At 41.4% G+C, this 26,179-nt stretch overlaps 2 protein-coding genes across 2 annotated transcripts in view; both read left to right on the top strand.

The window, feature by feature from the left end:
* Nucleotides 1-15,613, top strand: part of cenpe (centromere protein E) — a gene marked incomplete at both ends in the record, with an annotated part of 52,585 nt that extends 36,972 nt beyond the window's left edge. The window contains 18 exons of the mRNA XM_083899081.1: nucleotides 2,350-2,433; nucleotides 2,692-2,808; nucleotides 2,969-3,160; nucleotides 3,647-3,889; nucleotides 3,960-4,034; nucleotides 4,332-4,412; nucleotides 9,816-9,941; nucleotides 10,030-10,215; nucleotides 10,302-10,511; nucleotides 11,314-11,526; nucleotides 11,980-12,183; nucleotides 12,406-12,585; nucleotides 12,738-12,838; nucleotides 12,964-13,058; nucleotides 13,402-13,537; nucleotides 13,630-13,976; nucleotides 14,084-14,122; nucleotides 15,534-15,613. Of these exons, the coding sequence (XP_083755207.1) occupies nucleotides 2,350-2,433; nucleotides 2,692-2,808; nucleotides 2,969-3,160; nucleotides 3,647-3,889; nucleotides 3,960-4,034; nucleotides 4,332-4,412; nucleotides 9,816-9,941; nucleotides 10,030-10,215; nucleotides 10,302-10,511; nucleotides 11,314-11,526; nucleotides 11,980-12,183; nucleotides 12,406-12,585; nucleotides 12,738-12,838; nucleotides 12,964-13,058; nucleotides 13,402-13,537; nucleotides 13,630-13,976; nucleotides 14,084-14,122; nucleotides 15,534-15,613 (2,709 nt within the window). The remainder of the gene's footprint in view (nucleotides 1-2,349; nucleotides 2,434-2,691; nucleotides 2,809-2,968; nucleotides 3,161-3,646; nucleotides 3,890-3,959; nucleotides 4,035-4,331; nucleotides 4,413-9,815; nucleotides 9,942-10,029; nucleotides 10,216-10,301; nucleotides 10,512-11,313; nucleotides 11,527-11,979; nucleotides 12,184-12,405; nucleotides 12,586-12,737; nucleotides 12,839-12,963; nucleotides 13,059-13,401; nucleotides 13,538-13,629; nucleotides 13,977-14,083; nucleotides 14,123-15,533) is intronic.
* Nucleotides 15,614-16,515: 902 nt separating this feature from the next.
* The window catches only part of cep85l (centrosomal protein 85L), a gene marked incomplete at both ends in the record, with an annotated part of 30,065 nt that continues 20,401 nt past the window's right edge, over nucleotides 16,516-26,179 (top strand). The window contains 4 exons of the mRNA XM_083899080.1: nucleotides 16,516-16,564; nucleotides 17,329-17,493; nucleotides 19,109-19,956; nucleotides 24,128-24,213. Coding sequence (XP_083755206.1) covers nucleotides 16,516-16,564; nucleotides 17,329-17,493; nucleotides 19,109-19,956; nucleotides 24,128-24,213 — 1,148 coding nt within the window. The remainder of the gene's footprint in view (nucleotides 16,565-17,328; nucleotides 17,494-19,108; nucleotides 19,957-24,127; nucleotides 24,214-26,179) is intronic.

Here is a 26,179-nt window from a genome sequence, read left to right as displayed (position 1 = left end):
AATGTGGTAGTGCCCCCTCATCTGCCTCATCTGGTGCAGACAGCCCTTTTATTTCTGCGCACCGCCCCTGCGATGTTCTCTTCTCCCTCTCCTGCGCCGTTCGTCGCTCCTGCGTCTCCAAGCGCTCATTTGATTTTGATTTGATCTAAAGCAGACTGGATCCTTTCTCTACGTGTTTTATACCCACATAAAAATAATGATCTTTATGACGAGGATGGAGTACAGTCGTGATGAAGTGCAGGTGATCTGAGTGAAACTGAGTGGTGACAGACTCTGAAGAGCAGAGCGCACTTTTCATCGTTTTCACTCCGTGGTCTTAATCTTTGTGAAAGAAGACGCTTTAACGCTGCAATTACAGGAATAACAGATGCATCAGATGAGCTGATGTCTTTAGTTAACTGCTCAAAGAGAGAGAATGTTCTCTGCTGTGAAGTCAATGTCGCGGGGAGTTCATAATCTGTGCTGCACGCAGCCAAGTTTCACTTTTGCTCAGAGACTTTCCAGCGTTTAACAGGTGCTGTTCCACCATGCTGTAGATGTGTTTCGACCGCCGAATTATCGGTGCATCCCTAAATATAACCTCTTTATTGACAAGAACGATGTAACCGTAATAATGACGCACTTGATAGTGTGACTTGGGTTTCAATCGGCACCTGGACAAGCGTGCACTGCGCGGATTACATGGGGGAACGTGCGCTCTTGTTCCCCGGTATAGAAAAAGCTGAGGTGTATAAAAAAATCTATTTTAAATAAATAAACAAGCAACGCAAAGCCTGGCGGCCCGCTAGGCTTATAATACACTGAGGGAAACCCTGGCTCTGCAGCGAGCGAAGCGAACAGAATGTTGCAGCAGGCGAAGTAATTTATTTATTTATTTTTTAATTCTGATTATTAACTTATCCGCATCGATTCGGAATCGTTCTAGAGAGAATCGCGATGCATCGAAGAAACGATTTTTTTTCCACCCCTACTTTGTGTATTAAGATTTGACGTATTTATAGTTTGGCAGTGACGTTGTTGGCGGTGATCAGCTCCGCCTCTGTGGACGCTCGGTGGGCACTGTGAGCCGGGACAGAGCAGCTTCGCTCAGCCTGTCCTGAGGACCAATCGCAGCTCTTGCCGTCTCTGTTGTCCCTTGACAGAGTGACGGACACTTAAGGCCACATTATACTTCTCCGACTGCGTATGCGTTATCCGTCTGCGTCACCACGGAGACGCCTCGAGCATTTATACTTCTGCGTCGTGGTGACGGACACTCGCTGCAATTTCCCGCCCGATCAGTAGGGGTCGCTGCGCAAGGTTGTTGTGCTTCTGGCTACAGTGAGCAATGGCGTCCGAGAAAGAAAGAGAGAGAAAGACTGTTGTTGTTGAAAAAGTGGCCGTTTCTCACTTTTCTGTGTCACGGAACGCAGTTTTAAGATAATTTGAGGCGAGAAATTGGCCATTTAGAGTCTAAACATGTGCTGTGTGTGTTAAGATATGACGTATTTATAGTTCGGCAGCGGCGTTATCGGCGGGGATCAGCTCCGCCTCTGTCAGGACGCCCGGAGCGCACTGAGAGCCGGCACAGAGCAGCTAAGCTCAGCCTGTCCTGAGGACCAATCGCAGCTCTTGCCGTCTCCGTAGTCCCTTGACGGAGTGACGGACACTTAAAAAATATTTCGTGCAGACGGAGACTACGCAGAGGCTCTTCGACAGTCTCTGCGTCGACGCAGAGTCTCTACGTAGCCTACGCAGAGCACTTTACGCAGAAGTATAAATTGGGCTTAACAAAATATTTCGTGCAGTCGGAGACGACGCAGAGGGCTCTGCGTAACACTTTACAGCACTTTACGCAGGAGTATAAATTGGGCTTAAGCCTAATACACTCACCAAATTTCGTCCAGATCGGACCACTTTTGTCTGACCATAACCCGACTTTTGAGGGCGCTATAGAGCCCTGGGGCTAGGCAAGGGTTGGGGCCCTATGCCACTGTAGCATGTTTTGCCTCCCTGACCTCCCTGCCAAATTTCAAGAGTTTTTATGCATGTTAACCCCCTGAAAACTGACCATCGGACGCTGGAGAAAATAATAATAATCTCAACAGGAACAATAGATTCCTCGCACTTCGTGCTCGGGCCCGAAATATTCTCTCAATATGTTATTTTGACCTCGACAAGATAACATTTTATCCATTTAATGTCTAATATGTATGTTTGAATCAAGCAGCGGTGAGCACTGGTTTCATCCATCAATAAGATGCATTCCAGTGCCCATATATTCATAATTTCCAATTTTGTTTAAAATTATGAATGTTTCTGTTTAGTTTGCTTTGCAAGTACTGAAATGGGCCACGTGTCTTTGAACAGATGGCTCAACTGAACACCTCTCTAATGACTGTTACTGAACAGAAGTACCAGCTGGAAGATGCCTTGCAGCAGATCATGGATACGGTGAGGAAACTGCTCATTGCTTATTGCTTATTGCTTATTGCTTATTATTATTATTATTATGTTCTCTGCTCTTTTAAAGTTGTCAGATATTTCCTATTTGTAAGTTTGATCCCATTCGGATCAATGTAGACATCACCCGCTGAGGGTTCAACCAGAGCACATTCACATCGAGAATAGAGCTGTCCTCTTGTCATCACATGAGTCACAAACAATATTAGCAGGTCTGTCTGAATGAGAGCTGAAATGCTTTTGTTTAAGGCTTCCACAACACAAGAGCATCTGAAGTTGGTCCAAGAGGAGCTGTTTGAACAGAAGCAGAAGAACGCTGACCTGCAGAGAGTGAGTGAGGAGAAGGAGAGTGCTCTCATTCAACAGGTTAATGTCACTTTATTTGTTCCTCTAGAATGGCACCATGATCACAATTTAGGATGGCCGTGAATGTTACTGTATATTATTCCATTAATTATAAAAAGGCAATCCGTTAACAGGGGGACTATATTATAAAATGCATATTTTCCTTGCCTTCACCCCTCAGATAAAGACTTTAGTAGAGAAAATGGAGAAGATTGAAGCAGAGAAAAATGATTTGCTATCTGAGGAGAAGGAGAAGCTGCTGTATCTCACTGAGGAGAGGGATCGTCTGCAGGAGACACTGAACACTCTGAGACAGGAAAAGCAGCTGGTCAGAGCAGAGCTGGAGGACAAGATGGAGACACTGCAGAGTGAGGTTTGTGATGGATGGCTGACTCTATATTTACAGAAGTTAGACCTCATCCGCACGTAAACAGAACTTTCCCTGCACAGTCTTTTCCCCCATTAAATATTAATGGAGCTTGTTTCAAGAAAAGTCTTCATACACATACTATATATTACAATGTACAGTATATTATCACATAAACAAACAGCCAGGGGAACTAGAGAAAGAAAAAAAAAAGTTGGCATTCATGCAAACGGACTGAACAAACTCCAAGAATAAAAGCAAATGATGACTACAGAGATGGTAAAAGTGAATGCAAGAGAGGTGGGGCTATGAAATGACTATTTTTCCAAGGTGTGTATTAGGTGTGTATTTGTTGTATACACAAAAAGACAAGTTATTTTATTATTTTCACTGTGGGGCCAGTTCGACATAAATAGCATTTTAGTTTTCCCAAAAAGCTGAAATGATACAAAAACATTTCGGATTCTCCTGAAGTCATTCTCATGTGTACAGACCCGTAGACTCTCTGCTGCCTTCCTCTCACAGGTGAAGACTTTAACAGAGAAACTGCTGTGTACTGAAACGGAAAGAGACGATCTACGCTCTGAGATGGAAGCCAACTGTCAGAGCACCTCCTCAGAGAAGGAGAAGCTGCTGTGTCTCAGTGAGGAGAGGGATCATCTGCAGGAGACACTGAACAGCCTGAGGCGGGAGAAGCAGCAGCTCAGAGCAGAGCTGGGAGAAAAGTTAGAGTCGGTATGTGTGCACTCTGTAGATGCACTCATTGTTATTGAACAGATTCTTATACTCTCCCTTTCATCTTCAGATCTCGGCCATGAAGGAGAACCTGAGCAGGCAGGAGCAGTCAGAAAGAGAAAAAAAGGCCCAGCTGCAACAGGAAGTAGGTCTAAAGCATTTCATGCTGAAGTCTTTGAAAGCAGTTTTAGTTTAGTTTGTCACATTGGGACATTTGTTGGTTTCAGGCATATATCTTTGTTGTTTTTTGTCTGATACATCATGTGATCATTGATATTTAGATTGCAATGTTGTGACTAAAGGTTAGTGTAATTTAATAACAAGCCATCAATGAGTTTAACTCGCTTGTACAGACAATGTCTCACTGTTTGTCCTGGCCAAATGACCCAGACGTTATCTGGAGCTCCTGACTAAAGACAACCACTGTCCCTGTTCCCATCAGGTGCAGCAGCTTGAGGAGCAGCTCCAAATATGCAGGGACAAACTGACTCATACTAAAGCTGAAGCAGACACTCTACAGCAGGTTAGTCTACTGTCAGACACAACTCACTTCCTCCCCTCTTTTTTTTTTCTTGTGAATCCTACCGTTATTGTACATAGTTTGGGTTAACCCTGGAAATGTTCCTGATTTTCCTTTATAAACCATTGGTTGTTTGGATGAGAAATGTCAGTTAAATATATCATATAGGACACAAACACAGGGATATTTGAGAAGTGAAATAAAGTTTATATGATTTACAGAAAGTGTGCAAGAATTATTTGAACAAAATTAGGCATGTGCATTAATTTAGGCACCCTTGTCATTTTATTGATTTCAATACCTTTAGCACTAATAACTGGAACTCAAAATTGGTTTGATAACCTCAGTGACCCTTGACCTCCATACACAGGTGAATCCAATCATGATAAAGAGTATTTAAGGAGACCAATTGTAAGTGTTTCTCCTCTTTGCATCTTCTCTGAAGATTAGCAACATGGGAGCCTCAAAACAACTCTCAGATGACCTGAAAACAATGATTGTTTAGCATCATGGTTTAGGGCAGTGCTTCTCAATTATTTTCTGTCATGCACTCCCCCCCACTCTCCCCCATGACTATAAATAGTATAATTTGTCTATAAAATTGTTATAAGTACACCTCTGCATAACATTGTATGCTTATTATCATTAAATAAAACATAATATAGATCAACTTACAACAAAGAATAACTTTATTAACATTGTTTTAGTCTGTAACGGAAAACATTTAAAGTGCATCAATTTGTGGATATGGATGTGCAATTACACGTTATTCTAGTACGGCAAAAATGGCATGTTCACCGGGGTCATTAATAGGGCTGGACGATGATGGCAAAAATTATAATCACATTTATTTTGATTGATATTGAAATCACGATTAATAATCACGATTATTCATTGATTTCAATCAAAATACAAAATATGAATTTTTAATATACGGCCGTACCGGTGTATTTGATTACACAACATCCGCGCGGCCGCGCCGCTGCGGTCTGCTTTACGAGTGAGCGCTCTGCATGTAAACGTTTCATTAATGTTTATATAATTGTTTCAATCACTGAATGAAGCCTGTCATATTTAAGACAAGAGTCAGGACCTTAAATCACTTGCACAAAACTTTTGATCAGCATTTGTTTGTTTGTCATTTAAACCTGTGTGCGCAGAGAGCGCGAGGCATTGTTGGCACGGGGCGAGAGAGAGAGAGAGAGAGAGAGAGAGAGAGAGAGAGAGAGAGAGAGAGAGAGAGAGAGAGAGAGAGAGAGAGAGAGAGAGACAGAGACAGAGAGAGAGAGAGAGAGAGAGAGAGAGAGAGAGAGAGAGAGGGGTCATTTACTTATTTGTGTGTAGGTACTATATTGTGAAATATGTTTAAGCTTAAATAAACTACACATACAGGTAGTGATTCGTTTTTGTATTTTTAGTTGTATATTGGATGTGAACAACATGGTTCCATAACACTGCACTTTTAAGATGTGTGTGAATATTCCACAGCATTATTTAGTTCTATTTTATAGTAGTAATCTGTTCAAAAAGTCACACTTTAAGTTATTATGTTCCATGGTAGCATGTTCAAATGTATCATGACAATTTTTTTTGTATTTTTATATATACTTCTATTTTATAGTGATTCGTTTTTGTATTTTTAGTTGGATATTGGATGTTAACTGATTGTATTTCTATGTTAAAATGTTCTATTAAGGAGAAAAGATGCAAAAATATATATATTTCTGTATGCTGAAAAGTGGTTAAAAAAATTTAAATCGGCTAAAATCGGTATCGGCAGGTCAAACTTCTTGAAAAATCGGTAATCAGAATCGGCCCCAAAAATGGCAATCGGTGCATCCCTAAACAAAACAGTGCTATACTCCCTCAGCCCATCTTTTGCAACTTCAGCACAACATTTATCATACAGGACTGCAACTCTGCTGAAATGTTTAAGTGATGGCAACACTTGGTGCTTGTCCAAAGTCTTAACAAGTGTGTTTAATCCTGGCTGATTAAGTACTGATGCTTACAAGTCCTTTGCTACCATAATGTCACAGCCTCCGTTATCTCCTGATGTCTGCGGGACGTGGCGGGATATTATTGGGCGGCATTGTAAAGAGTGTCCTTAATAGAGGACTGTATTGCGGTGGTGCTGACTGACGAGCTTTATCGCCTGGTCATAGACCACTTTAAGTGACTGAATTAGTTGGTCGTGCTGCCTTGGGGAGCAGACACGGCGGCGCGAGAAACTTTGCAAACAACTTTCTTTCGCTTGACATCCATCAAATTGAAGCCAAAATGTTCTACCTTTCTTTACATCCAAAAGCTGCCTTTCTGCCAATTTTTCAAGCTCTCAGTTTCAACTGTGAGGAACATTGTGAGGAATGTTAAGACCACAGACACAGTTCTAGCTAAGGCCCGAAGTGACAGACCAAGAAAAATCTCAGATAAACAGAGGGTAAGGATGGTGAGAACAGTCACAGTCAACCCACAGACCAGCTCCAAAGACCTACAACATCATCTTGCTGCAGATGGTGTCACTGTGCATCGTTCAACTATTCAGCGCACTTTACACGAGGAGATGCTGCATGGAAGAGTAAGAAAAAGCCTTTTCTCTGCACCCGCCACAAACAGAGTCACTTGAGTTGCTAAAGAACATTTGGAATAAGGTGCTGTGGACTGATGAAACTAAAATAGAGTTATTTGGGCCTCAACACTGCTCAAAATCTACTATGGCATTCATGCAGAGGAACAAAAACAATGTTCTGGAATGACCATCTCAGTCCCCAGACCTGAATATTATTGAAAAGTTTTGGTGTGATTTAAAGCGAGCTGTCCATGCTCGGAAACCATCAAACCTGACTGAACTGGAGATGTTTTGTAAAGAAGAATGGTCCGAAATACCTTCTGCCAGATTCCAGACTCTAATTGGAAGCTATAGGAAGTGTTTAGAGGCTGTTATTTCTGCAAAAGGAGGATGCACAAAATGTTTCTTTCGTTGTGCGTAAATTTATGCACATGCCTAATTTTGTTTAAATAATTCTTGCTCACTTTCTGTAAATCATATAAACTTTATTTCACTTCTCAAATATCACTGTGTTTGTCTCCTATATGAGATATTTAACTGAAATTTCTTATTCAAAAAACCAATGATTTATTAGCATATCTTTTTCATTTTTTCATGCATATGGTTCAAAATTTGTCAGGTTTTTGAGTGTTTTTAAAAGTTATTACTATACTTTTTTTTAATCCATTTTTAACAACGTGAACTGAAATGCTAGCACTTTTACACCTACACACCAAAATGTGCTCATTGAGACCCATTCAAATCACTATTTTTGATCCTGCTCAAATATAAAGTAAAAATCCTGAATCTTATAATGTTTTTATATCATTTGAAGCAAAAGGCTTTAAATGTGTGCTCTGACGGATTTCTATCAAGATTACGCATTTTTCTTTTTTTGGCACATGGAGGAAAAAACTGCTTTTTCTGATCAAGGGCACTCCCACTAAACCCCGCCATCCCCCCCCTCTCTCCACATAAGGTCTGAGGGAGAAATTTTGCGTGGGTGTGTGAGTACATGTGTGTGGATGTGTGCATGTGAGTGTGCGTGTGCGCATGCGCGTGTCTAACGTGCACAGTGCATTTACAGTGAGCCAGAATGCGTAAAAGCGTAGGTCGCTTTCAGGTGGCACAACTTCCACGGCCACTTTTCATGTAAAAAAATTTTTTCAAACTTTCAAAGCACCAAGTCTCCAAAGCACCCCGACATCTAAATTGTGGTTTCCCCACTGCTTTTGAAATATCCAAAACACAGGTGATTTCCCAGCACATGAAATGTACAGCAAAAATTTGAGCCAAAACAAACCCCGATCTGTGCACCGCGCTGCAATGATCACAGGTATACAGGTGATGAGGTGTCGAGCTAAGGAGCATAGCTGGACTTTGCATGTCAAACCACACACAATGAAGCACCACAGCGGCACCGCGGAGGCGCTAAACATGGTCATTGAAGACAAGCGCATGGAGCGCAATTCGTTCCATCAGCTTTGGACACCGACACAGCCGATGAAGAGTACTTCCCGGGGGCTTTCCCGTGTCCCACGAACTCCACTGACTCTTCTGACTTTGGGGAAGAGGTGACACTAGCGGACCTTTTGTGGAAATCCAAAAACGGAGCGATCTGGGCACCCACAAACACCCTGACGCTCCAGTTCAAGCCTCCAGACTCAGGACTAACTCCAGAACCTCCCCGCTATGCCGTGGCCATTGTTAGTGAGCTAATTGACACATTTTATTTATTTTTCACCACGGAGATCACAAAACTTATCACAGAATAAACCAAACTGCATGGGAGAAGGACAGTGCCCGAGTGGAAGGTCCTCGGTGCCACCACCTTGCGGGCTTAGTTTGGACTCCTTCTGTTGGCGTCTATTGGGCAGCTGGTGCGCTGCAGAAACGAAACCAAGGACAGAGAGGGTCGTGTTGGACATGACGGAGGGGCTGGGAGGGTGACTGTGACTATTGATCATTTATTTTCCTCATTTGGGCTGGCAGAGGAGCAGTTGGGAAGAAAGATCACCATGGTTGGCACAATGCGTAAAAACTGACCAGAGCTTCCCCCTCAGCTCCTCCATCTTTGCAATCACCCCAACTCACACCCTGGTGTCATAAACACCGAACTGGGACAAAATGTCTTCCTGCTCAGCACCAAACACCGGGAGCTGGAGATCAGCAGCTGGGAAAAAAGAGGCCCCAGATCATTCTTGATTATAACCGCTGCAAAGGAGGAGTGGATACCACTGATGGTAGTTCTTCATTACAGCACAAAGAATAATGACTAATTATTTTTATTTGGTATCTATAATGAGGTCTAATGTTGATCTAAAAAACGACATATAAACAAAATGAAAATATAAATGTACACAATTTGTATAGCTTGTATTTGTATTGGTGCTCTGGTATTTTATGAAATTTGACATAAAAAAAAATATAATGCAAAAAAAATAAAATATTCTGGTAATATTTTACATAATGCTGCAATAATCAAAACAATAAAAATCCAGTTTGCATGAAGTATACTGAAAATAATTCATTTTTTGTCTTTTTTTTTTATCATAAAATAAGGTGCATCATGACTAAACCTGGCAATATAACGGTTAAAAATAAAAAAATACATTAACATTTGATCTGTATGGAAAGACCAGATGTTGGTCTAAAACTTAAAAAAAAAAAAAAAGAGAAAATACAAGTGGATACTATTTTTATAGCTGTGTACTTTCATGCGCACCATTTGGTGTGCTGGGTGTGTTAACGTAACTTTTTTGAAGGTGCATCTAAGGGTTAAGAAGACCGTGTAGATCTCTGTGTTGCTTATGAGGACCAGACTACTCGCTGATCCTTTTATTTTTCTATTCTTTCAGTTACTCAGTGAGGCTAACACAGCCGTCTCAGCGCTCACAGGGCAACTGAGTTGTTCGGACCTAGGTACCGGTGGAGTTAAAGAGACACTGGCATCAAAGCTGCATGACTCTACTGAGCAGCTTCAGGTAACGTCACCAGTCCACATTTATCATCAGTAGCAATGACCTTCATGAGTGAATAAACACTGAGGTGAGCTCTACTGAACTGTTGCAGGAGTCCTTCAGAGGGTTCAAGAACTTTATAGAGACGTGTTGCAGATATAGCTCCACACCCATGGACACATCGGTGCAGCGAAGTTCCCTGAGGCATCTGCCCTCTCTTCCAAAAGCCACTATGGACGCCCACACCACTGTCTGTCGCTTAGGTCTGCAGACTGTTAAGACCCTGGGAAACATCATAGTAAATATGAATATATTCCATTTGATATCCCTTGGAGCTCTTAGTCTTGATCTGGTGGTAAATCAGGTGTTCTCTCACCTCTTTAGGTGTATCTTCAGGGGCAGGCCCAGGACTACAGGAATCTCTTTGAGGATTTGGTGAAGAAAGACTTGGCTGTTTTTGAAGAGAGGCGTCTGCAGGATGTGCTGCTGTGCAGAGCTCAGGCACCCAGTCTCTCTCTTGGAGATGAGGACTTCCACTCACTGTGGGGACACAGACTGACTGAGCTGCTGGACAAGAGGCAGCTCTACAAGCAGGTGGGTGTGCGATTATGTGAAGCTGCTTTTTCAAATCTGTTATTTCTGATATTTAGTTGATGGCTTTATCCACAGTGGTTTAAAGTGAAAAATTAACAGCAGGGTAATTCAGTGACAAAGATGTCAAATCTGTGACGTAATCATTCAAAAATCAAAGAGATTTCATGTCATATATGCTGTCTGAAAAAACTGGATCCTCTCCAGTTTGTCTACAGGGCAAAACAAGGTGTGGAGGAACGCAAGCCTGACTCTTTTAAACACCGTTATAAAAAACATGGACACTGCACGACCGCACCGCTCTATTTATGGACTTCTCCTTTGCTTTTATAACACTGTAAACACTAGCAGGTGTTAAATGGTTTAAAGTCCACTAAACTGGTTTTAAACACAGGGCTCCCACAAGGATGTGTTTTATCCCCTGTTCTGTTCTCTGCCTACGCCAACATCATCTGTAGCAGGGACTGAATGAGTCTATTTAAATATGCTGATGACATGACGCTGGTGGCCCACATGGACAGTATGGAGGCCCTCACCCAGTACCAACTGGCAGTTGATGATCTGGTCACGATTTTTAGTGAGAAATCACTTGAACTAAATCTTTCCAAACACACTCGGACACAATGTACAGTAAAGCACTCCAGCGCCTCCATCTGGAAGCTCAGGAATTGTGTGTGTGAAATGGTGATGTTGAGCCCTGTCAAAGGAAAATTTCCGTCACCCCTGGTGTCGGACAAATAAAGTTCTATTCTATTCATCCATCTCTCCATCTTGAATGCACTCATTGACTCTGCTTGTTCTATAGAAAATGGCCAACATTTTGGAGAGGCTGTGGGCCAACATTGCCCTCTATCCCAGTGAGTTGTCAGCTGAGATCGGAGCGAGGGAGAGGTTCACGGAGCAGCTGAAGGCCACATTCAGCACCCAACCTTTCAGTTTCAGTGAGCTGGACACAATCCTCAACTGTGAACTGGAGCGTAGAGCTGCAGTGACACACAACAAAAAGATGACTCTGCAGGTAATGTTCACATTTACTCTTCACACAATTGTAAGGAGGGAGCATAAGTTGTCTGTCAGATATTGGGATGTGGAGGACAATTTGTGAAAATACCTATGAGAAGGAATTATTTACTACTTTACTAAACATCTAGCACTTTCCAAATGAAAGTACATTACAGGCCTGATGATGACCAGCACAGTGGCTGCAGTCAACCAGCTACACACTCATTTCATCATCACAAAGCCAGGCAAACAGTGCAAGTTTAGTTGGAGGAAACCTGTGGCATGATTGTCTTTAGCCACGGGAATTACCTTAACATATTTACAAGTTATTAGTCCCATACAGAAAAAAAAGATTAATGTCAGTGCAACTATTTCCATTAATTAAGATGGTGACTCTTTAGAACATTTTCCTTATTTTTGGAACGTGATATTACTTTTTCTAACATTGTTTGTGTCCATGTACCCAAAGAGCATCACTGATGAACAGAGTGGTTTGAGAGGAGAGCTGTCTCTGCTGGAGGCTCACACTTATTCTCAGTTGAAAAAGGAAAGAAGCAAAAGCTCCACTCTACTGCAGGGACTGGATGGAGTTCCCCTTAAAGCAGAGCTGTCCCTGCTGAAGGACAACCAGCAGCTTCTTCTTCAGCTCCAGCAGACGGAAGAAGAAGTCAAAGTATGTTCTGTTCTATTTGTGCTTATGACTGACATCACTAGTTAGTACCAGGCACTAACACTGAGAGCTGTTAGTGAATGTGTGAGACCCACACTGTACATTTCTATGAACAATACAAACGTTCTGCCTTGGTTCACCCAATTCTCAGATGAACATCGAATGGGAAATTTTCCTCTAAAAAATTGTTCATGTTTTGATGAACTGTATTTTTCTCTTTTTCAGACTCTAAAGGAACAGAATGTGCAGCTGCAGGAGGCTCAGGTGGAAGCCAACAGCAGAGTGTCCATACATAAAGAGGCCACTCAGCTCCTGCAGACAGAGCTGCAGGACAGCCGTGCACACAGCGATGAGAAGGAGATGACCATCCAAACACTCAGGAGCAAATTGCATGAAGAACATGAGGTTTGTCTAAAGACCCATTATTCAGGACTGACACACTCTCTGTTATGGAGGCTTGGTGACATCATTTAACATTTATTTGCACTCATTATATGTTGGTTCTTTGACTGACAATGAGCTGCTCTTGTTGTATTGTTCTGTCCTTTTCACATCAGAAAAAAACATCACCCGGTGCTGCAGAGCTGGAAAAACTCCAGAATAAATTATTTAAAATGGAGGTGGAGTTGAGTTCAGCATCTGATAAACACCAACAAGAGTAAGACTCCGTTGTTGCTTTTGTGTTTTCTCTGTCAGTTCTTGACTCTAGCCAACAGGCTATTGTGTTTGCCTTGTTTGTGTTGATTATAGCTGAGTATTTGACCAAAGCTTCTTTCTGCTCAGGATCCACAGAATGAACACAGTGTTGAAAGGAAAGGAAGATTCATTGAGAAAGCTGAAGGAGATCTTAAGATCACAACAGCAGGGGGAGGAGTCGTGTAAGTCAGCTGTGTGTGTGTGTGTTCTTGTATTAGTACCTTTTCTGTAAAAACACTGACATTGTCACTACCAGTAGTCTTCATGGAGACCAAAATCTGGTCCTAATGAGGAATAACCATGTTTCTGAGGACCTGGTTAAGATGAGGACTAACATTTTAATTGTGGTTAGGTTAGGGTTAGACATTAACTGGTTAATGTTGAAGGTATTTCTGTTTGAGTGCATATTTAATCACAGCGCCTCATGGTTCACGTTTGTCATATTTGTCACCTGTAAAAAATGAGGGTCTCTGATGGTGTTGGTTTAGGTTAAGGTAACAATAAGTATTTGTTTGTTGTATTCAGTCCTGCAGGGTGAGGACCTTCACACTAAACTGACCAACCCTAGAGGTTTGGTAATCAAGAGCAGCTTTCTGCTGGACAAGGCCAAACTGGAGGAGGAAGTTAAACAGCTTAAATTGAAGATAACTGAGTTGGAAAGGTAAGAACTGCTTAAGTGAACTTTAGAGTGAACTCTCTGCTATATTTATTTTATTCTTCATCTGCTTGACCTCTGTCTTCATGTCTCCACAGCTTGGTTTCCACTTTGCAGACAGAAATCGGCAAGTGGAAAAGCAGAGCCATCAAACTGAAGGTGAAGAGTAAAACTGAAGTGGACAGGCCTTCATCACCCTGCACTCCCACCAAGAGGTTCCTCCCAGTCACCTCAGAGTCCTCCACTTTCCTCAGTTCACCCAAGAAGTGTGCGGTTACTCCCAAGAAGATACTGGAACCTTCCACGAGAGTGATAGAGTCTCCAAATGTCACTCTGCCCAACTCACCTAAAAGCAGATTCTTTGATGTGGGTGGGAGTTCAGAGCTGCTGTCCAGATCCTGTCCCAAACAATTCTTTGATAACTCCAGCCTTGGCACCATTCCAGGTAGATACTCTTCAAAGTCCACCATTCACTAAGATGTAGCTTTTGTCTCATGTTCCTTTTTAAGAGCTTCTTAACACTGTAAAGACTCAAAATGTTTGTTTTACCAGAGGTTTCCCAAGTTCCAGATTCTCCAGATACAGAGAAGGGTAACTGCTGCAATATCTTCACTGGACTCTATTAACACTAGCATGGGTGATGGGTTTCCATCGTACTTTCACTGAAACTTAAAAAAGTACTGAACTACCAAGGGTTTGCAAAGCAGCAGCATCATTGAAACGGGTCACATGACATGTCAAATGAGTCGTTTTCCTCTTCCATGAAGTTTCTCTGAATTCAAACAGTTGAAAAGTGCTGAGGATAGTGGGGCTTTTGGATATAATCTAGTAAATGTGCTTCAGTAAGTCAAAATCAGCTGACTTTTAGATTAACATTGTTTATTTCAATTTTTCTCTTATTAATCTAACTGAGGTCAAAGGTTTCTGTTCATTTTAGGGTTTTTACAGTCATTCCTGCTTCATCATTATTTGCTTGTTCAACTTTCAGCAGTGCATCCAAACCTGTAGCTCCTGGAACGTTATTGGTCAAGAATCATCTATTTAAGCACATTACAGTACAGTATCATTATGAAGCCCCAGTGTACAGCAACAAATGCTTACATGTCAGTGAGTCAGTCTTCAGGCTTCTCCCACAGCGACCATTCAGGAAGGTCTACTTATACAGTCCTTTATTAGACATCGGTTCTGCATACTTGTCTTCAATTACAGTTCCTAGATGTATTTTACAAAAGGAGGCTTGATGACTGGTAAAGGACATTTCAGTGATTGTATGAGGTATTGACACTGCGCCCTGAGTGACCCTTGCTGCTGAGAACTAGCTATGAGCCACAGACTCTGGCTCACACGGCTGCCAGTGGGGGAACAAGAAAATAAAAGGGCTTTTAGACACTGGACTAGCCATGTTTTCAATGAGAGTGAGCCTCTGTGTCTGAAGGTACTTCTCAGCACTGGGGGCCCTCTCAGTGCAGTCAGCTCTGACTCTTTCAGTAAAAACTACATTATCAAGGAATGATCAAAACACTGATACATGTCACCCTGGGGATGGATGTGGGTGTGTAAATAAATTGTATAAAACACTTCTTGCACAGCTGTCATTTTCACACAGGTCACAGTGGGGAAAATCACAGTTGTAATAGTCAGATTGATGATGTGAGTTCATACGGTTTCACTGTCACACTGTCCTGACTGGTGTGTACTGAACAGATGACTAAAAACACCTGCTTACTATAACACAACAACATGGCAGCTGTGCAAACCAGTAGACCAGTGTTTCCCAAGATTCAAATGCAAGGACCCACTTTTTAAAGATCACAAACTTATTGTGACACAAACATAAATCATGACAAGAACACATCTGTGCCTAATGTAGGGACTGATTCAAAGCCATATCTACATTTTATAACACCTAATGTCATTTTGGATTAGAAAACAAATCCTTTCTGAGATGTTCTGAAGTGCCACAATTCCTCAGGAAGATTGAAAAGTTTATGTTGTGTTGCAGATGCAGATGTTGGTGCATCCAGAAAGGAGGAGTGGTGGCCTCAGTCTCCAAAACAAGAGGACATGTGTCAAACGCAGTAAATGTTATGTGTGTCTGATGTTTGAATGGGTTTTATTTGTTGTTATATTAGCAGATCCAGTATCTGTCTTTCTTGAATTACACTTGGAACTTAATACAATAGATACAGTTAAAAGTTCTTTGTTTTGTGTCACCGTCTCTCAGTCATGTCCATTGATTTTGCTCCCGTGTTTTACTTTGTCTTTATTTCTAGTAACTGGTCATATCCGGTCATAAAACAACACCAATCAGACAAGAATGTGTATAATAATTGTGTGTGTATGTGCAGAACATACAAAATAAAGGTTTTATATTATATGAACGTTCTCCGAGTCTGTATTTCCTCAACATCTTTACTGTGCAGTGAGTCCTTCACTGACCTCGTACACACATAATGTTTGTGCAGCTATTCTTGTTGGGACACTTCTTTGGATGGAACTTGATCCCGGTCTATAACCAGTCTAATTCAGCCATAATACACATCTTAATCCTAATTTAAAACAGAGATGAGGTTCAACCTCATTAAATTATTGTAAAGGTTTTTAAACTGAAACAAATCCTATAGATAACAGACTTTGCTGAGCTCTACCCTGCACCGTAATGTCAGGAATAGACTCCTGAAACATTTGCTGCGCTGGCAGCGTTGAGCAGCGGAAGAGGAGGAGTCACTGTTGCTCAGTAACCCCGGCCACTTCCGGTGCATGACGTAGAAGCCAAAATCACAGGAAGGTTTCCGTTATTCGCGGACACAGAAGACGCTTCTCGCACTGATCTTCTCCGACGTCATGACCTGAGCTCCACACTCAACGTGGATTCTTCCTGTGAGTGGGAATCAGCCTTTGTTCGCTTCTCGGACGCTGTGTGTGTGCGTGTGCGTGTGCGTGTGTGTGTGTGTGTCCATCCATCCAGCTCGTCCTCGTTAACAATGTGGCCCAGAGGAGATTGTGAAGATGGATACGACTCTAGTAGAACGGGTGAGTGTGTGTTGTATTTAGTAGCTCTTAAGGACATTTCTGGTCTCAACACTGACCTTGTCAGGACCACTAGTCCTCGTGGAGACCAAAACCTGATCTAATTTCTGAGGAACTGGTTAAGATTTAGATTTTGACTAAGATTGTTGTTAGGTTAAGGTGAAATCGTTCTTCCAGTGCTGCCTTCAGTCAGCACACACATGAATGTTTGATCAGTGGTGGAAATGAATGATGTGCAGCTGTATCATGTGATCACACTAGTGTGATATTTCAATTCTGTATTTAATATATGTGAATTAATCTGTCTGAATTCAAAATGACACGCGTAACATACATTATGTGTGTGGCAGCTGTCTTTATTTTAGCACCTTTCTAAGCCGTTTTACACTGCAGTTTTGCCGCTCACCCATTCAATCTCATACAACACATTTTCTATCCCTCATCTTCCATCCACACACTGGACACAGGAGCAACATGTGGTTAAGTGTCTTGCCCAAGAACACATTGTAATGTAGAGTAGCAGAGCTGGGAATCAAACCTCTACCACTGAGCTACTGTTGTCCCAGCAACGAGAGTTTTTACAAACTCCAACAAGAAACTGTCATTTCATCCATATCAGTAACACACATTAAACCTATTTTAATTTCAGCTCCTGTGACTGATGTTAACACCAACAGACAGTCATAAATGTTGTTGTGTCATAGTGACCTGGTGAGTCCAACATATAACTGTAACATGTAACTGTCTATTGTCATGGTGTTGTTTAGGCTCGGGCAGTGGCGGCTCTCCAGCATGGCTCCCTGGTCATGACTCAGCATGGCACAGTAACCACACGGGCCCAAGCAGCAGCTTCTGTGGTGGACGTCGTCACAGCACAGTGTCTGACAGTGGAGACACTGGCATTGGCACTTACTATTCTGACAGTGTGGAAGGTAACGGCTCATGTCTTTATTCTAGTTCTTCTCCACTGACACTGATGAGTTCAATCCCACATGAGGAGTGATGAGCTGTGAGAGTGAGATCACAGAACTGTGATGCACACACTGACCTGATTAGAGCAGCACTGACAACTCCACAGACACCAGAGAGGAGTACACAGCTCAGGCTGAGACAGTGGATCACAGATCACCTGATGTAACTTTAGGCATCTTCATCTCTCATATTTTTAGCCTCTGCCTTTTACAAAAAGCAAATCCTTCATACTTGAAGGTAAAGGCATAGTTCATGTTTTCTGAAGTGAGGTTGTATGAGGAACTGACGCATACTTCAATCAATCAATCAATCAATCTTTATTTGTATAGCCCACAGTTTACAAAACATAGTTTGTCTCACGGGACTTCACAGGGTTGGTAACATCCTCTGTCCTTAGACCTTCGACCAGGGTAAGGAAAAACTACCAGGGAAAAAAAACCCTTGTAAAAGGGAAAAAGGGTAGAAACCTTAGGGAGAACCACAGGTGAGGGATCCACTCCCTGGACGGACAGACATGCAGTAGATGTTACCAAAAACATACAATACACAATGACAAGAATAAAAAGTGAAAAAGTCTTTAAAACGAGTCAGACTGTCTGACTGAAAGCGGAAGTTGGTTCCACAGGAGAGGAGCCTGGTAGCTAAATGTTCTACCACCGATTCTACTTCTAGTTATTTAAGAAATAACCAGTAGACCTGAGTTCAACGAGCGCAGCGGTCTATTCCGTTGATATAAAGTGATTAAGTCACAAATGTAAGAAGGTGCCTGATTATTCAGGGCCTTGTATGTAAGTAGAAGTATTTTAAAATCGATTCTACTTTTCACTGGGAGCCAGTGAAGAGAAGCCAGGACAGGAGTTACTTAACCCAATAAGTGTTTCCAGCACTCTGTTATCACTAGGAACCAGGTCCAGACACAGAAACTCACTCTCAATGATAACATGTCTGTCAGTGCGGAGTCAACAAAAAATTGATTTTTAGCCACTTATCAAAGACTCCCCTCATAAATTCACCACTTTAAGTCTGTACTAGTCTATCATAATAATATGTTCACCACTGTTTTTCTTCTACTGCTTTGTAAACCACTCACTCTCCCACACCAAAGTTGTTGATCCATTGCTGGCTCCATCACTAAGAACACTGAAATTCGATATGGCAGTGGAGCAATGTCCTCATCCACCCACAGTCTGTTGTTGTATTCCATACCTTTTACAATTTTTTAAACTATTGTCTTCCACTGTGTCGATCTTTTAATGCGCCTCAAAATAACTTCCATCTCTCCAAATCTACGCCGTTGTTGTTCGAGTGGTGCTGTGAGGGATGCAGAAGACACTCAGACTGAAACAGATCAGTAGCTATTCAAACAGAATGTGTTTTTTAGCTGTCCAGACTCCCCAAAAATCAAGCTAGATACAATCTGGATATGCTTAAAAATCCAATTAAGTCTAAACAAGGCCTTTGTGTCAGTCTGGTTCCAGTGATGATGGCTGTAGGTGAATGTCAATACGTCGTATAACAAATGATCACTTCATGAAGGATGCTGACGATGATGTTTTGATGACCATGTTCCAACAGATGACTCTGGTTCCAGTACCACACCTCTGTCTTTCCAGCCGCTGTCTCAACACCACTTCAGCCTGGACGATGATGTCATCCCCTCCGTCTGTGTCACGGCTTCGTCGTCCTCCTCACCCAGCACCAGTATCAGAACAGCTTCCTCACCCAGCACCACAGCTCAGTGGAGCAGGTCTTCCCTACATCTTACAGCGTCCTCCTCTCACCTGTGTGCACCAGGCTGTCTGAACATGAGGGATCATCAGCCCATCCGCAGGTGCTCGTCTCTCACCAAGTTGTCCTCTGGAACTGAGAACAACTCTGCCATGACATCAGGCTGTCGGTATAATCCAAATTCACAAGGCTCCCTGGACAGAGGTCTGTTACATGGCTACAAAAAGGAGCCTCTTGGCTCTAACGTGGACCTGTATTTACCTCTGTCTTCCTCCCTGCACTGCCACAGCCTGCTGCAGCGCTCACCAGGTGCTGCCCCCTGCTGTCGCTACAACCCCAGCACTAGATCCAGCAGTTGGTCCCTCTCCTCAGCTCTGTCCTCTCCAGTGAGACACAGCAGTCTGGATATGAGCTTCAGCGCTTCAGCTGAGGATAAACAGAGTGGGGGGCAAGTTTACAGCCTCAGCGTATCAAAACAAGCAGACTCACCTGTGGCTCCTCCCACTGACAGAAGTTCGCCCATTCAACCTGCTCTGCGCACACAGATGTGGCTGGCGGAGCAGATGGAGTACAGACCCAGAGCAGAGCAAGGGAGTGAACTGTGTCACATCAGAGCCAATGGAACACAGGGCTGCAGTGGAGATGGGCTTTGGTCATGGCAACAGGGACATCAGCAGGAACCAGGGCTTAACCAGGTAAGAGTGCACATAACATTAACTATAAGTATGGAGGAAAGAAAGAGAGAGGGAGGAAGGATTTTATTTTCATTGAGAAGTTTAAAGGATAATTAGAATGCATGCTGGAGAAATAGAACAATATTTTTTCTATTGCTGATGCAAAGTTTTTTGGCCCATATAATAATATAATATAATATAATATAAACAGGTTTCTTTGTGTCCTGCATCTGATCAAATAAAACTGTCTAATAATATCAAATACAAACACTTTTTCTCTGTTTCTACATTTTGTCTGCACTGTATTGAAATTATATGCAGTATTTTCAATAAAAATAAAGTAGAAGCTAAATACTAAATACATGAAACAGATAGAAAACATTTGAGCAAGTTAGTAACATTTATTACATTAACATCAAGTTTCTGAGAACAAAATCCATAGTTGGTTGATTAATCTGCCAATAACAGTTATGGCAAAAGGACAAATATCAATGAATCAGTCTACAGTACCTCAAAACAATAGTATATTAGATTAATATTACTATATATTACTATTATATTGTATATTATTTGTTATTATTTTACAAAACATAAGTTGAAAATTGAAATTAATTTCAACCTAGTAGATATAGTGTAATAATATAAAAATAAATCCATAAAACCACACAGGAAAGATGATCAGCTCAGAAACTTTCATTTGTGACAAATATTTTTACATCTCACCACCATCGTCATTTTAGCAGCTGTGTACAGTTTAACATGGTGACATTATTATTATATCATTATCATTATTAATAATAATAATAATAATAATAATAATAATAATAATAATGATAATAATAATGAGCATCAATGAACATCATCAATATTGTGTTCTGCATCTAAACTGAATCCTTGAGAGAGTGGTCAATGTTCTTACCCTGTTTCGACTTATCCATGTAGGTAAGAAACGTATACCATATCACTGAGAAGTTCTCAACTGAATTAGTCCATCAGTATAACTGAGGTCATATCGACATGTCATTGCTGAAAAGGATTAGACATTGCTGCATTGTTATAGGCAAGTCTGCTGTAGTCTGTGAGCAGACAAATAAGGCAAACCTGTGGTTGGAGAGTTCTCTTGTAAGCCTTAGAGAACCAGTCAAATATCTTATTCCAAAATCCTGTCAGTGATGAGCACAACCAGAAAGTATGCGACAGTGTGTCCTCTGACACATCTATCACATAATGGTGAGACAGAAGGAGCAATCTTGTGTAGCCTGAGTTTAGAATAGTGAATGTGATTACCTTGAATTGGATTAACTGTGTCCAGTCATGGCAAAACCAGTCACAAGTCTACTGAGGGACATTTGGAGTTATTTACAGATCCTGAAAGTGTGATTTCTAAGCTTTCCAACAATGTCAAACACATGCACATCAGATATTTGAAGAAGATGTGGCAATTTCAATGTAGGCACTCCTCAAACTGCTTTAGGGAGAATTTTGGCCTCAAAGATTTACACTTTCTGAGAGCAAAGAGACAGAATCATCACATTTACATAGAACAACCCCCTCCTGGTCTAAGCTGTCAGTGAAACCACACCCTGCTCTGTATGAGCACAGTTACTATTGTTGTGAGCTACACTGCTACACAGAACAATATATATACAATACATGAAAAAACGTATAAAAGCTTATTATGTTATAATTTCTTGTCCTTACACTCGTGTAGTCATACAGTGGTATGCAAAAGTTTGGGCACCCCTGTAAATGTTCATGATTTTCCTTTATAAATCATAGGTTGTTTGTAGGGGTGTGACTATACACTTAGCTCACGAGACGAGACACGATATTAGGTTCACGAGAACGAGACGAGACGAGATTTTGAGAAAATTACAATGACAATATATATGACTGGACCAACAGATTTATTTAAACAAGTTGCACATGCATTTTGAAATGTATAACTCTTTACATGCATGATGTAAGCAGGGTTTCCCCCCAGAAAACCAGCTAAGCCCGGTGGTATCTCTCGGGCCCACTGACGGCCGACTGCGTTTTTTTGTTAAAAAAAAAAACTTTAAGTAAAAGTTCAGTGGAAATGTTTAATTATGACTATTATGTGTTATTGTAAGACATTTATTAACAATACTTAAACACCAACTATAGAGTCTTGCAAAAAGACACTCTTGAAATTAAATAAATAATATACATTTTTTTCACTTAAGTTAAATATTAATTAAGTAATCGGCCAGTGAATCTTAAAACAAGCCATGCAATGGTTACATTTAAAAGTAAAATAAAGCAACATAAACATAAAAGTGGTAGTGCCCCCTCATCTGCCTCATCTGGTGCAGACAAAAACGGCCCTTTTATTTCTGCGCACCGCCCTTGCGCTGTTCTCTTCTCCCTCTCCTGCGCCGTTCCTCGCTCTGCGCTCCTGCGTCTCCAAGCGTTCTCTTCCAAAGCAGACTGGATAATTTATCTACGTGTTTTATCCCCACATAAGAAAAATGATCTTTATGACGATGATGGAGTACAGTCACGATGAAGTGCAGGTGATCCGTGTAGATCTGAGTAAAATGCCGATCAGATGAGCTGATGTCTTTAGTTAACTGCTCAAAGAGAGATAATGTTCTCTGCTGTGAAATGAATGTCGCGGGGAGTTCATAATCTGTGCCGCACGCAGCCAAGTTTCACTTTTGCGCAGAGACTTTCCAGCGTTTAACAGGTGCTGTTCCACAGTGTTGTAGATGTGTTTCGACCGCCGAATTATCGGTGTATCCCTAAATATAACATCTTTATTGACAAGAACGATGTAACTGTAATAATGACGGACTTGATAGTGTGACTTGGGTTTCAATCGGCACCTGGACAAGCGTGCACTGCGCTGATTACATGCGCTCTTGTTCCCCGAGGTGTATAAAAAAATCTATTTTAAATAAATAAACAAGCAACGCTGGCGACCCGCCAGGCTTATAATACACTGGGGGAAACCCTGATGTAAGGATGAGCTTTTAATAAACGTCTTCTTCCACAAATTGAAACAAAAATTCTTCTTTTCCTTCTCCTTCTTTAGGTCACAAATCTCGCGGGACAGTTTTTTACCGTGACGAGAAATATCGTCAAGTTTAATCTCGCGAGATCTCGTGGCACGAGATCTCGTCACACCCCTAGTTGTTTGAATAATAAATTTCAGTTAAATATATCATATAGGAGAAAAACACAGTGATATTTGAGAAGTGAAATAAAGTTTATATGATTTACAGAAAGTGTGCAAGAATTATTTAAACAAAATTAGGCATGTGCATAAATTTAGACTCCACAAAAGAAAACATTTTGTGCATCCTTCTTTTGCAGAAATAACAGCCTCTAAACGCTTCCTATAGCTTCTAATTAGAGTCTAGATTCTAGCAGAAGGTATTTTGGACCATTCTTCTTTACAAACATCTCCAGTTCAGTCAGGTTTGATGGTTTCTGAGCATGGACAGTCTGCTTTAAATCACACCACAAATGTTCAATAATATTCAGGTCTGGGGACTGAGATGGTCATTCCAGAACGTTGTATTTGTTCCTCTGCATGAATGCCTTAGTAGATTTTGAGCAGTGTTTAAGGTCGTTGTCTTGTTGAAAGATTCAGCTCCGACACAACTTCACCTTTGTCACTGAATCCTGGACATTGTTCTCCAGAATCTGCTGATATTGCAGACTTTCTGTTAATCATATAAACTTTATTTCACTTCTCAAATATCACTGTGTTTGTCTCCTATATGATATATTTAACTGAAATGTCTTTCTTTCTTTCTCTTTCAGCCGCTGAATAATCCATCTGTTTTTTTTTGTGACGATGAAGTCTGCTAACGTTTATGCTAACGAGTTCACTCACATAGCAGAAGTGAGATCTGTGTCTGTCTGTGGTGGTGATGGTGATGATGGTGATGATGATGATGGTGGTGATGGTGATGATGATGATGATGATGATGATGGTGGTGATGATGGTGATGGTGGTGGTGGTGGTGATGGTGATGGTCGTGGTGATGGTGATGGTGACAATGATGACATGTTTCACTCACTGTTAGTCTGAACCTGAATGAGTCTCAGTTATGTGTGAGTGAACAGCGGATCAGAGCTGTACCACATCACAGTGAGAATAAGAGACAGAGTGATGTCACCACAGTATGTCATATGAATATGTGTACGTTTATGTTAGCAGACACTGATGACAAGTGGCCTTCCTGTCAACTCTCTGGTGAAGGTTAAAGAAGGGCTTCTGAGACAGAGAGAACTGGAGATTAACAGGTACTGCAACACACACAAATACATAAATATTGGGACATTGACACAATTCTCTTCTTTTAACTGCACAGTATTAAAGAACACGCGAGAGTCCACTGTATGTATAACGTGAGTTGTTTATTTTTTGCGACTTACAACCGCTGCTATCCCTGCTACTCTGTGTCCCTGACTGACGTTGCTATCAGTGTTGCCAACTCCTCAGTAAGGAAAGCTATTGGCTGTCCTAACAGTCGCAAAATGACATAATCCCCTAATTTGCATAATTCCCCATTTGCCTGATAGAACCACATGTGTGATGTGACATGGTACAGTTATCAGGACTGACACATATCAGACCTAACATACATACAGTGGCATGCAGTGGCGTGCACAGACATTTTGGGGGGCAGGTGCTCAGTGAAAAATAAGGGCACTTTATGCGGCATGTAGAACTGACGGCTGTCTTATTATAGCAGGGTGAGATTTAAAAAATAAATAAACATTACAGGCACATGTTGAGCGTAATTACATATTTATTTATTGTGAGCGTGACCACTCTCTAAAGCAGCATCCTCCTTGGTGCCATGTCTTGCTGCAATTGGAAATAGACCAACAATATGAATAAGACTCTTTGGTTATATTTCAACAAAGCACAGGGCTACTGTTTCTGTTTGTCATTTAGCAAATACATTTATAATAATAATAATTATAAGTGTTAATTATGAAGCCTAATGTAAACCTATACAATAGCCTACTAAATATTCATCTTAAGTAAGTATACTGATAGATTCACATGCTGTAGGATACCAATGACAAACTCTAGCGGTGGTCATCATCATGTCATATCTATTATTGATTTTAGGTAGCGTCTAGCTTGTTAAGCAGGTGAGCAGTCGACTAATTTATGCCCAGCTGTGTGGCGTTGAGAGAGGCTACTTCACAGCAGAGACAAATAAATGCAAGTTATAGCTTGGCAACTGAGGCTTAGGGGGCAAAAAACACACTCGACTCGATTCATTTATGTGTTACCTGGCTGGTGGGCAGGAGAGGAGGTGTGCGCGGGCTGCAGGCTGTGCACTGTCGCCGCCTCCGTTTGTGTCCGCTGTGCGCGTTCACGTTGACAGAAGTGTGTGCGGGTGTGGTGGGGGGTGGAGGGAATATTAATTGGGGCATTATTATCACACGCTTTTAATCGACGAGCACTTATAGATGATCATGTTAGCATGGACCACAAAAAAAAAAAAAAACATAAAAACTTTCAAAAGGGCACTTGCTTGGTCCTGAGGGCAAAGGGCAGGTGCTTTAGCACCACCTAGTGTCTACCTGTGCACGCCACTGGTGGCATGCAAACGTTTATAAATCATTGGTTGTTTGGATAGAGCTGGATCAGTTTTGCAAGGAGGAATGGGCAAAAATCCCAGTGGAAAGATGTGACAAGCTCATATAGACTTATCCAAAGCCACTTGGAGCTGTGATTGCCGCAAAAGGTGTATAGACTTTCACGGGTTGAACAGTTATGCACATTGACTTTTTCTGTTATTTTGTCATATTTGTTGTTTGCTTCACAATAAAAAAAATAAAAAATTGCATGCAATCAAAGTTGTGTGCATGTTCTGTAAATTAAATGATGCAAATCCTCAAACAATCCATGTTAATTCCAGGTTGGCACTGTATATCAGCATCAACGCAAATGTGCAATCCAGTTTGCGTGCGTTTTTGCATGCACAACGCTTTAGTAAATCAGGCCCAAAGTCGCTAACACTGGTTGCTATCTCACGTCATTACACACAGCTATGACTTGTCTGTATGCAGATGCGTTTTATTCTAGTTTGAGCCACTTTGTATCGATTTATTTTAGGATCAAAATGTGGTTGAAAGGGTTGAAATCTGTACTCGCACGTGTGCTCACTTTTTATTTTTTCTACTGGCACAATCTTTTTCTAGGTGAATATGCAAGTGAAATGCTCACACTGTACAGTCCTGCGAAAGG

The sequence above is a fragment of the Microchirus variegatus genome (genome assembly GCF_963457635.1).
Source record: "Microchirus variegatus genome assembly, chromosome: 12".
Taxonomy (NCBI): domain Eukaryota; kingdom Metazoa; phylum Chordata; class Actinopteri; order Pleuronectiformes; family Soleidae; genus Microchirus; species Microchirus variegatus.
Note: the sequence above shows the minus strand (reverse complement) of the source record. Positions and strands in the feature narration are given on the sequence as shown.